Source organism: Aythya ferina (genome assembly GCF_964211825.1).
Source record: "Aythya ferina genome assembly, chromosome: 3".
NCBI lineage: Eukaryota > Metazoa > Chordata > Aves > Anseriformes > Anatidae > Aythya > Aythya ferina.
The window spans coordinates 99,790,900-99,803,896 of record NC_140298.1 but is presented as its reverse complement, the minus strand read 5'-3'; the positions used below and the strand labels follow the sequence as shown (position 1 = coordinate 99,803,896).

Sequence of the window (12,997 nt, the reverse complement as noted above, 5' to 3'; positions counted from 1 at the left end):
TCACCGATGACTCCAACAGCTCCAAGTTTGCTCTTGGTAACAATCGTAACTCTGATTTTTGTTTTCTTTCTGTAAAGGTTGAATTACAGGTGGTAAAAGACAGGAGAAGGAAGCACTCTTCCAACCTACAATTTCTATTGTCTGACTGTCAAGATCGAGAGAAAGCTCTTCTGGGTTGTGTATGTAAAGCAGATCTAAATAATTTCATTTCACTAATCCACATCAGCAGACTTGTTGTGGTACCATTTTGACAATTCAAATTTCAGGCTCATTTCCCAGAACACCTCCCTTTTAAAATCACAGTTTATCTAATGTAAACTTACCCTTTTTTAGTTTAAAGCTATTACCCCTTGTCCTATCACTACAGTCCTTGACAAAGAGTTCCTCCTTAGCTTTCCAGTAGGCCCCCTTTAGGTACTGGAAGGTCTAAGGGTAGCTCTTTATAAGGTATCTTTGGAGCCCCTCTTTTCTTGGCCAAATAACCCCATCTCTCTCAGTTTTTCTTTGTAAGAGAGGTGCTCCAGTCCTTGATGAGCCTCATGGCCTTCCTCTGGACTAGCTCCAACAGGTCCATGTCCTTCTTGTGCTGGGGGCCCCAAAGCTGAATGTAGTACTCTAAGTGGGGTCCCACAAGGCTGAAAGTTGAGGTTGGAGTCCCTCAACCTGCTAGCCACATTTCTTTTGATGCAGCCCAGGATATAGGCAGCTTTCTCTGCTGCAAGCATGAATTGCCAGCTCATGCCGCATTTTTCATCCACTGGTACCTCAAAGTCCTGCTGTAGGGGGCTGTTCTCAAGCTATTGCCCCAGCCCAGATGCAGACCTTGCACTTGGCCTTGTTGAACTTCATGAGGTTTACACAGGCCCACTTTGCAAGCCTGTCCAGGTCTCTCCGGATGGCTACCCTTCCTTCTGTTGTGTCAACTGCGTCCCTCAACTTAGTGTCGTCCCCAAACTTACTGAGGGTGCACTCAATCCCACTGTCTATATCATTAATAAAGATATTAAACAGATTCTCAGGAGGACCCACTCAAAGAAGATTGCTTTCTTTTTTGAATCAGTATTTTTTCGGAAAAGATCACTTTTCTTTTGAAATTCCATTGAGACCAGCACATCCCACATTTCCAGTTCTGACTGCTGAAACTGAGTTGTGATAGTGCCATGTTTTTGTCAATGCCACATTTAACAAAAGATAATATAAATATGTGCACATATAGACACAGCTATTAAACTGTGGGAAGTCTAACTTCAATTAAGAAATTAATTTTTGAAAAGGGAAGGTACACTAGGTAAATTTAAGCTTCATCTTCTGAAACTTCTGAAGTAAAAAGGGTAATACATACCTAATTTCAGTCAATTGGGAGCAGAGATGTAAAACTGCAAACAGTGAATAAATTGATCCATATTCAATTTCTGTCACCCTTCCCCTGGTGATGCCACAATGTGATAAATTAGTAATTCAACTTTAAACTGGTGTCATTTAGTAATTTTGGCTACAGTAGAATTCAGTAATTTTCTAATGTAAAATAAGCCTGGAGTTTGTATTAAGCGTGTATCTATTATCTATAGACTGAACACTGAGAAGTTCTTTGTTTAGTGTATGATAACCGTGGAGGACATAATTTCTATAGACAGTAAAAACTCCTTGCCTTACAAATTGTAAACAGAAGTATTTGTAGCAGCAGTTCTGTGAAGTTCATCAGGAAGAAGTATCATATAACTTTCCTGTATATAATAAAGTTCTTGTCAGAAAAGTGTCTTTTTTTTTTTTAATGTTTTGAATATATTACAAGTATAGATGCATACAGGCATGCATATTTTTTCCAGTAGAATCAAAGATTCCTTTAATGATCACAAAATCCGGAACAGACTTGGAGATTTTAGTACTGTAAAGTAACTCTTCAAAGCACACTTGAAAGTCTAATCCTTTTATGCAATGTCACTTTTCTCTTATTTAAAAAAGACTATTCTGTTTAGCACATCCAGCATATACACCATATGACGCACCAGATGCCTTAGTAATTAATCCATCTTTTAAATGAAAAGTACAATAAATACTTGTATAAAACAGTGTGTTGATGCAACTGATAAATACGCTGACAATTCAAGACTAGAAAAAGAAAGGATTTTATAAAAAGCGATAGCTACATCACAAAAGAAGAATGGCAGACTCATCTGGCAACATACCTTGTGCTTCAACTATACTCTAAAAATTAGAATATTGTGGATTGCTGTACATCCTTATATTGCCATTCACTTGGGGCTCACGGAGGGTAGCAGAATGATGACTAATGTTATGTTTACTAAAACACTGCCTAAGACAGAAGGATATCATTAAAAAAAAAATAAAGGAAACGACAAAGCACATAAAACTAGATTCTAATTCCTGCTTGGAAGAGAGTAGAATATTTTATTGGTACAAAAGAAACTTGCATTTTATTACAACCAGACTTGTAAATAAGTCCTTAAGCCTTTCTAAAAAATTGACTTAATACTGTTAAATGGGATTTGCATGGAAAGATATGTGCCCATAAATTTTCTTGCAGTATCTAGCTCTTAGCTGCAGCCAGTGGAAAAAACAAACAAACAAACAAATAAATAATCTCTTTCTTTGCCTGTTGAATGAACAGCTTTTGCTGGAGAGGAAGATGGCAATACATGCTTGCAATGAAAAGTTTTCAAATGTGAATGCATCCTCCTTATATTCAATATGAGAACAATTTAGATGCTTTACTCCAATAAACTGAATAGTCTTACATACATTTAGAAGCTAAAGACAGTTTCCATAGAGGAAATAAAATAAATACTAATCGCTGTCTCCCATGTTATTTAAGACAGTTTTTAACGTGCTTGCTTGTTCTTCTGTTTAACATTTTATGTTACATATTAACTATTATATAAATTATATTACAAATTGACATTTTCAGTGACGACAAAAATATGACTCCTGATTTACGTGAGCAGCAGAAGCAAGTATGTTTATGCACTTCAGTTTGATGAATTAGTGTTCTCCACAGAGGTCCACGTCCATTACTGGATGGGACAGGATAATGCGTGACTTATTCAAGCCCCCCAAAAACGTATCTAATTGAGATATGGAAGAAACCATTAAAGCTGAAAAACATTCTCCATATAATCTTCAGAAAAGTTTCTGCATGTATTCAAGACATATAAATTACTCAAAAACAATTCACTCAATCAGAATTTTAATACAAACAAACAAATTAACCCAACACCTTAACTATAACTTCTTTAGCTTCTCCACTGGTAAAGTAGGAATAATAATGCCCACCCCCTTGGCAGCATAATTGGCAACTCGCAGTGGTGTATTACTGTTTCTAATTTTTTCCAATTTACAGGCAGATATTAGTAACTGATAGTACAAATCAGAACAATATCACTGAAGAAGCTCTTGTCCACCAGAGCACACAGTGTAGCCTACATAACCATTTCTCTACAGGCTTCTACTTCTAGTTCATCACAACAATGAGCTTCTCCGAGCCCCATTTGAACCCTGTCCACTTGTTGTTAGTCCTCCAGCAAAACTGGGCATAAAAAGGGAATCCCCATCAAAAGGTGCAACAACTAGAATTCCCTTTTATGGCAGGGAGCAATGATTGTGAAATGACAATAAAGATTTGATACTAACAGGCTTTGGTTTCATCCCTCTTTGGATAAGATTGCTTCTGTGGTCCTCACCACATTAATTAACCCTACAGCTCCATCACAAAAATGGGGAAGTAAGCACTGCTTTAAACCTTCAAGGTGCTATGAAATTGGGCTACTCAAAGTCTGGGAAACGCAGCTACAGCATGGCTAAGAACTGCCTGTGAAGAAAGCTATCCTGGCTTCACTTTCCCCAGCAGATTGTGTTACACAGGGTGTGTCTAGTCACAGGATGAGTTTCTCCTCAGATTTTATTCATCCGTTGACTTGGACATCTTATACAAACTGTGCTAAGACAAAAATCCCAAAGCAACAAACAGTTGTGCAAGTTCAGGATGGCAGGGGAAAGCATTGTAAGGCTAATGGCTTTAAAGTGGCATATGTGGTGCGAGCATGCACCACACCTCTTCAAACACAATACAGAACAACTGAGGTTCTGCATTGATTTTCCTACCCAGATCGTCTCTGAATACTACAAACGTATTTTGTGCCTACTACAATCTGAACTTCACAAGGAGATAATAAATGAGATAATATTGATTAGGCTGTGCTAAAGGGTTCCAGCTTTCAAGGTTATATCCTTTAGAGAGTTTGTTAATCTCATTACAGAAATCTGCCTGCTGACAAACATAAATAAGGAGTGGCAGAAGGATTCCTGCATGACAGATCTCACTGGAGTCACTCTGTTCTTCAGGCAGAAAGTTCAGACAGACGGGTACAGAGGAGTTCAAAACATGAGAATCAGCCTGCCCTTTTTAAAAGAAAACAGACCAAAAAAAAAAAAAAAATTAGATCACCTCTGGATTAAATGAGTGAAGCTGATAAATGGTGTCTGGAATGTAGCACCATCTTGGGCCTCTGTTGGCTTTAACTGTCAGCTTCGTCGGTAATATGAAGGATGAGCAAATCGTTCCAAGTATTTTACTTTAACATGAAGGAAGTTTTTTTATAATAAATGAATCTTAACTTCCGATGAAAGTCAACATCGGTATTTTTTTTATTTTTTTTTTCCAAAAGCAAGGAAAAAAAAAGCAGCCACAAAGGCTAGAAGCACCAGCATCATCAGAGGCGAGATCACCCTGAACACTTCCTTTTACTTAAGGCTCATTAGAGCACCTCCAGAACACTGCATCCAGTTTTCTCCCCCCCAGGACCAGAAACATATTGAGAAACTGGACCAGTGGCAATGGATGCCCACCAAGGGAGCCAGAGCAGACCTGGAGCCCTGTGAGAGGCTGGGCTTGTCAAACCTGGAGAAGAGATGGCTTCAGGGGTCCTAGCAGCTGCCCCCCAGTTCACCATGGGAATGACTGAGCAGTGGAGCAGGTTGCCCAAGGAGGTTTGACAGTCCCCATCCTTGGAGATTTTCAAGATGCAATGTGAAAAGCCTCAAGCAGCTAAGTCATAGCTCAACAATGTCGCTGCTTACCACAGGTTAGACTCACTGACCACCCAAGGTCCCTTCCAACTCAAGTCAGTCTGATTTTTGCGTGCTGTCTCTATTACCACAGTGTCACGGACAAGCAGTATTAGCTGTCCACGTTGTAGGAACACGGTCATGCACTATTCCTTCTGCTGAGCTCTGCTACCACTTCTATTCGCAGCAGTCTTTGCGTGCCCAAGCGCAAGTCATTCTATTTATATTCATCTCATAAAATGTTTAAAACATCAGGAAAAAAAATGCTTACAATATGAAACACAGATCTGAGGTGTAAAGAGAATACCAACGCTGTTCTTTGTCTGAGATCAGATATTGTTTTTCAGAGCAGCAGGTGGGCGCAAGGCTTATTTCCATTAAGTTGTTAAAACCAGAAGCTCGAATCTTATTTTTATAGGTTTGATAACTGTTTTCATGGAGATACATACAGATAGAAGCAGGAGTCAGATTTTGTTTTTGAGAGGAGGGTTGAAGAGTAAAGAAACATGAAAAACTTGCAATGTCTGATGTTTAGTAAAAGCTTGGTAAATTTTTAATAGGATCTTGAAACTATTATTTTCCAGATTTTTATTGGGGAAAAAAATGAAAAAATAACAATAAAAAAACCACATTCTTCCCAAATTGGTGTGAAATCAACAAAAGTTGCACTGATAAGTAATCATTTGGATTCATACAATGGAACACCAGGACACCCCCTCCATATCATAAAGCTCTACTATCTGTCTTCTTGTGCTTTCCATCCCCACATTAGGAGTCAAATTAGCTCAATTGCTAACAGAAAAATCTGAGATCAGCCTTTGCTCAGCAATAAATTATAACCAAAAATGACTGTGCAGTAGCAAAAGCTTCAATTAGTAAGTATATCCTATTGATTCATTTTGTGGTGTAGACAGACCATGGAAATAAACTTGAAATCCATGCTAAGTGCTGGTGTAACTTTTAATAATAAAACAAAAGAAAGTTGAAGCAAGCAGTGTTTCTTACGGTCACATATAGTATGGCTGAATGTGGTCCAAGCCTACCAAAATACTGATGTGGAACATCAGTGGTGGCCATCTATTTTAGGAAAATGGCAAGCTTGAATGTTGATGATCCTGAAAAGGTGACTAGGGAAAAGGCAAGCTGCAGCGATGTTTGTGGTAACATGACACCTAGTGTTCACCTTCGGGAAGTTTCTGTGCTGGTGGGTGCCAAACAAAAACAAACATACACACACAAAAGTAAATAAATATTTGTATTTGTGCCTCTATCCAAGTATCTGAATTACACAGATATAGTGAAAAAAAAAGAGGGGAAAAGAAACAGAAAATCTGCATGTGTTGCACTTTGTCCTCTTATCAAGATCCCAATTTGGGTAACTCCCGATAAGAACACCATCCAAAAAAGTTCCCAATCCCTTTTTTCCTTTGGGTTTCTGCTGAATTAATAAATAAATAAATTAAAAAACAGATAAATAAAAAAATAAATAAATAAAAAGTCTGCTGACAACTTCCATACAGAGTCACAAGAAAAGCTATTAGAAAACAGTCTACTAGTTGATGACATGTAATTTAAACAATAGAATTTTAAGAGAATATTCCCTATTCCAAAAAACTACTGACAAGATATTCCTACATAACAATGAGCTATATACTTTTATTTCTTCATTCTAAAAAACTAGCATATCAGTAGTATGAATGACTGTAAGGCTATCTTTCTCTTTCATGCTTCTAGTAATACAATGAAAGCCACAATATTTAACACATTAAGAACAATGAGACTGAAAAAATTCACATAAAACTGTGGCAGATACATGCTGACATAGTGGGTAACAATCCTTAAAGGATTTGACCTCTTGGTATTTTCTGAGGGGCAAAGAGGGGAAGAATTATACTAGAAATCCAAATAAAAAGCTCACTATAGATGAAGGAAACACACAGCTTTCTGAAATCGGCTCAATACGAGCATGTGTCTGATCCAGAATGACGAGTATCGAAATGTTAGAGACAAAGTCTAACTGAAACTTCAGTTCTACAGAACAGAGCATCAGCGATTAAACTTTAAGAAGTTAATAGACCCATAGCAAAAATAAAAGCCTTAACAGAGCCCTTAGTGTTAAAAGGCTCACATAAAACACATAAAATAAATGGGGATTATGTTTCAAATAATGCTATCTTCAATTTAGAAGTAAACTGAGCTACTTTCCAAGGACTAGCGTTAACTGTCATCCTTCTGAAGAAGAAAAAAAAAATAAAATAAGGGTACCCTTAAAAGTTAAGGCTGCCTAGCTACTACAATCCCAATGAATTGGACTCAGCATGCAATATTTAATAGTTAAATGGTAACTGGTGTTGTCATATCTTATTTCTGAGAAAACTTGCACAAACACAATCCATTCACTGATACTAATATGTGTGAGATTTTTATTTTAGCAAGGTAAACAGACTCAGATTCCAGTAGTGTTAAAGCCACTCAATTAATCAAGCACCTATCACACTATTAATCATAAAAGAAGGCCTTATTTTTTAAGATATTAAGAGTATACTTCTCTGCACAAGTACGTTACATCTCTGGGAAGCTATGCAGTTATGAACTCATATAAATAAGTATCTGAATATCTGCCATAAGATGTCCCTGTTGAACTTAAGGTCTATAAGACTTTTTTTTTTTTTTTTTTTAAATACTATGTATATAGGCATTCTTTCAATCATATTTTAAATACTCTGGAAAGTGAGGCAAAGTTGTTCTGCATTTATTTGAAACAGCTTGCCAAAGAATTTGATTCATGTTCCTATTTCTCATTGAGGGTCCAGGTAAACTATATGCCCACGAGCCTTTAGTTCTTACCACACTTGCCCAAGGGGCCAGCTCACCTTCATTTGGGAACTAGCTTTGCTCCAGGCAGTATCACAGGCATAAGTCCCACAAGTATCAGAAGGAACAGCATGTCCTATTGGCCTTAGATGTATGCATTTAACACCACTACAAGAATACCAGTCATAAATTTCACCTAATGATAGTGATTATTCCTCACCTTTAACGCTGAAATATTCTGAACTGCCATACAACCTACTCAGCTGTTAACATTTTAGGTAATTGCTGCACAAATTATTTTTACATTTCAGGAACAGGTCTTGCAGATCAAGAGCTGTGCAACAGCTTTGCAACACAGAGGATCCTACAGCATAATAATTTGATTATTTTCTTTTTAATTAAAAAAAAATCTAGACCCCCAAAAAGAAATGCTTGCATCTCTTCCTACACTGCCAAAAGAGGAATGCAAACGTATACAGTGCAAAAGTGGGCTAGGACACGATGAAATTTATTTCCACAGATCTGCAGACAGTTGTACTTGCTTGTGATTCCAGGTATCTACAAAACCTGTATCTTTGCTTCTCCACCTGTGTCTTCCAAATACCCATCCTCTGTCCTAAGCTTACAGAGACTCAAAGAAGTTACGAAATTACTGCGAAGGAGAACACGGCTGAAAGCAGGTGACTCCTAAATAATGCGGTAGGTAAAACACTAGGAAGATAACAGTTTTTCTTCATAAATCACAAGGCTGTGGTCACCGAAATAGCTTGAAGGACAGGGCAAAAAAATGAATCAGCTGTTTATTTTAGCACCGGTAAACTATTTTATAACGGATGCAACTTTTTAGACAGTGGCTGAAAAACACTGCAATTACACTCCCACAAAACAACCCTGCAATGCCAAGACGAGCGCCGTACTAAACCACGAAGCCCGTCATTATTTTAAAAGGTACGGAGGGCACACTAGATGACGTTAATTTAATAAATCAAGGACAGCTGAGAACCACCATCAGAGGGCATCGTTTATAAATGATTTCTCAAAGGCGCTGCCACCAAAGTCGCGAGTATTTCCCAACTCCCCCCCCCCCCAATCACCGCACCGAGCCCCCCGGCCTGAGGCAGCTTCCCCCACCGCCACCTCCCTCCCCTCGGGGCCCCCAAAACTTCCCGGGGGGCTGCAGGAGGGTGCTGCCCGCAGCCCCCAGTGAGAGGGGCAGCCTTGCAGCGGCCGGGCTGCCTTCTCGCCCCGCTCCCCACCCCGCTGCCCCCCGCTCTCCCCGCAGGCAGGCGCCTCCCTCCGGGCAGCGCGGTGGGAGTTGGTGCCGGGACAAGGCGGCGGGGAGCTCGGCTACTTGCCCAGGTGGGGACGAGGAGGCTGCCGGGGCGCTCAAGCGGTGCTGGAGGCGGCTGCTTCCCCGCCACGCTCATCTCCTCCCATGCAGCTGGCTTGGCTCCTCTCAGGCGGGCGGCTCGGCGGGACGCGGCGCCTGCAGGCACCGAGAGGCGAGCGGCGTGTCCCGGCTCCGCACCGCTCCGCACCGCGGCCCCGGCACGGTGGGCGGGGAGCGGGGGGCTCGCCGGAGGCTGCGAGCCGGGAGGGGAGAGAGGAAGGCGGCGGAGGAGCGCTGCCTATTTAACTTCGCTCTTCTCCGGGGGGAAGGCGCCGCCGCTCGGGCTCCCCTCCCCTCTGCGGCCGCATCCCGACAGACGGGGCTCTGGGTGCAGCCGGGAGGGCGGCTCTGCTCCTCCCCGGCACGGCACCGGCGGGATGGGCAGCTCCTGCCCGGGGAGCTTGTGCCCGGGGAAGGGCTTAACCTCCTTAATATCTTTATTGATGACTGGGATGAGGGAATTGAGTACACCCTCAGTAAGGTTGCAGACGACACCAAGTTGGGGGGAAGTGTTTATCTGCCCGAGGGTAGGAAGGTCCTGCAGAGGGACCTGGACAGGATGGGTCGATGGGCAGAGGGCAATGGGATGAGGTTCAGCGTGGCTAAGTGCTGGGTCCTGCACTTTGGTCACAACAACCCCATGCAGCGCTACAGGCTTGGGGCAGAGTGGCTGGAAAGCTGTGCAGAGGAAAAGGATTTGGGGGTGCTGGTTGATGCTCGCCTGAACATGAGCCAGCAGTGTGCCCAGGTGGCCAAGAAGGCCAACGGCATCCTGGAATAGTGTAGCCAGCAGGACCAGGGAGGTGATCACCTCCCTGTACTCAGCTCTGGTGAGGCTGCACCTTGAGTACTGTGTTCAGCTTTGGACCTCTCAGTACAAGAAGGGCATTGAGGCCCTGGAGCATGCCCAGAGAAGGGTTACGAAGCTGGTGAAAGACCTGGAACACAAGTCCTGTGAGGACCAGCTGAGGGCACTGGGGTTGTTTAGTCTGGGGAAGAGGAGGCTCGGGGGAGACCTCATTGCTCTCTACAGCTACCTGAAAGGGAGTTGTGAGGAGCTGGGCGTCGGCCTCTTCTCACAAATAACTAGTGATAGGACTAGAGGGAATGGCCTCAACTTGTGCTAGGGGAGATTTAGGTTAGAAACTAGGAGATGTTTCTTCTCAGAAAGAGGAGTCAGGCATTGGAACGGGTTGCCCAGGGAGACGGTGGAGTCACCATCCCTGGGGGTGTTTAAGGAAAGGTTGGACGTGGTCCTTAGGGACATGGTTTAGTGGGTGATGATGACAGTAGGGTGATGGCTGGACCAGATGATCTTGGAGGTCTTTTCCAACCTTAATGATTTTGTGATTCTAAGGGGGACACTGGGCGGCTGCAGGAGCCAGGGTTAGGGGGTGTTGCCATGCTGGTGTCAGTGTGCAGGCCCCAGTGACACAGGGCCATCCCGCAAGGTGCACACCCTGCTGAAGTCATCTTCAAATCAAGATCAGGAGGGGTTTGACATCCCTCTGCTAATCGTGGTGTGACTCAAGAGAGGAACATTTGCACCTCCAAACGTTACCGTAGGCTTTTGTTCTTCTGTTGATCTTCGGTTTTAACTCTGGTGTTACCAGCACCTAAGTTCCTAACCGGGTAGCCTGGGCCATCAGTTTGGGAAAATTTTGTAGGCCTGTGTTGCAACACTGGAACTGGAATTAAGGAGAAGAGGTGCAGTGTGATCCCTGATGCAGTAACTGTTAGTAGGGTCTCTGAAGGGACACAGGGAAAAGCTTTGCTCTTATATTTTTCCCTTGGTTTATTTAACAAAGTTGCAGTTTCACACATGCAACTTTTTGCTCTCTTACCTGACTAAAGTTTGAAAAGACACTCTTTTTCCATTCTGAAGTTGCTGTCTTTCCCTGCAAGCATGAGAATCAATCATGCACAAATAACATTTAAAAAAAAAAAAAAAAAGAAAAGAAAAAAGGATGAGTGGAGCAAGCCATGTTTTTTTCTAAAGTTAATTTTAAGGATGTTCTCTCTATTCTTTGCAAAAGTAGTGTTGTTTTTTTTTGCTTGTTTTTGTAAAAGCAGCACAGTAGTTAGAGCAGGAATGAAAAGTGCACCTCAGAGGTAACTGTACAAAACACTGCTGTGCTTTACTCTATCGGGAAAATTCTCTTTCCAAATCCCAAACTTCTTGGAACCACATACTATCTCAAACAAGTACTGCATGCTGTGCTGCATGCCATTTCTGTTTACTGATTCAGCTTTGCACATACCAGAGCCCCACAGAAGATGTGGAGAGATGGACAAGAGGGCAGCTTGCTCTGAGAGGTTATGGTGTTTTGGGTGTTCTCCAGATGTGCTCAGGGCTCTCTGCCATTGCCTGAGTGGTTTTCTTTGCCATGCCCAGAGCCTTGGAGTTTGCCATGCAGCAAGTAGTTACCTCCTAAACAGGTAGTGCTCATACTCAAGCCAATCTGTCCCAATCTGCCCTGTGGGTAAAAAAAAAAAAAAAAAAAAAAAGTCATTTATCGCACTCCATGCCTGAAGAAAAATGTGTGACAACAAGCTGGCAGTGTGAAACGTTAGGGAGTCCAGGCCGGAACCTAACGCAACCATATAAACCTGTGTGCATGCAGAGTGTGCTGACATTGAGAGGTGTGAGTCTTTCTGCTTATGGTGAAAGAATAAGGAAAAAGAACAGCCACGCAGAAGAGCTGCAGCCTGTTTGCAGATGGATTGCCCCAGGCTCCCAGGGCTGGGGATTGAGAGGAAGCAGCAAGTAACAGTGGCTGTCCTGATTAACTCGAGAAACATCACACCTAGCCCCTTTGTGGTTGTGCTTTGCAGAAGTCACAGGCAATTCCCATGCACCCAGCATGTTTTGTTGGCATGTACACACCTCTAATAATGTGCAAGTAGGGTATTGGTTATTAATGAAAATGTGCTTAGACCATTTAGGAAGGATGGGAATTACTGAAGTTTGGCTTCTGTGAAGAGATACGGGTATTTGCTAGTATGGATACTAGTTTTGCTCTAGTTAAAACCTTGTTATCCTGCCCACATTTTTCATGGTTATTTATGTTCTTACATAAATGTGGTGCATAAGTGGGGTTTAAAAAATTGAGATGCAGGTAAATACAAAGTACATGGCATAGTAGTATCGTAGTGTACAGGAAATATGGAAAATATGGAAAATTACTTACAGAGATAAGTCTGTCCTTTTCAGAATGTTTCTATTTATCTATAAACTGTACTCTTTAAATTTTAAACTCTTTGTCAATTGGATATAACAACCGTTGCACAAAATACAACTTCCTGGGAAGCTTATCTGAAAACTGACAATTGCATAAATTATTTGTGTAATGCACTGAATATTGGATAACCTCAGACAGCTAAGGAACTACTAATACCATTATTTATTTATTTATTTAATGAATGCATTTCACAAAATTATATTCTCCTGCAGTATTGCTGTACTGAAAGCAAGTGGGAATACATGATTTGATTGACAACTAAGAAAAAAAATGGTTTTTAATGTTATGTAAGCTAAGCCAATTTGTGATAGTCTGCAAAACTAATTAATTTGAAATAATAAATTCATTTTCAAGGGACAATAAGGTTTAATAGTTTATGAAACCTATAAGCTTTTCAGGAGTTCATGCATCGCTCAGTTTGTTACTAGTGAAAAGCTTTTATGTGTTTTTCTCTTTCCTCTGTACATAA

General features: G+C 41.5%; 1 protein-coding gene across 7 annotated transcripts in view; it reads right to left on the bottom strand.

Moving 5' to 3' along the window:
• SNTG2 (syntrophin gamma 2) overlaps positions 1–9,534 on the bottom strand; it is a 291,451-nt gene extending 281,917 nt beyond the window's left edge. For all 7 annotated transcript variants that reach the window (XM_084512370.1, XM_084512371.1, XM_084512376.1 and 4 more), the window contains exon 1: positions 9,252–9,534. In XM_084512370.1, the coding sequence (XP_084368496.1) occupies positions 9,252–9,323 (72 nt within the window). In that variant the 5' untranslated portion in view covers positions 9,324–9,534. The remainder of the gene's footprint in view (positions 1–9,251) is intronic.
• Between the last annotated feature and the right edge of the window lie 3,463 nt (positions 9,535–12,997).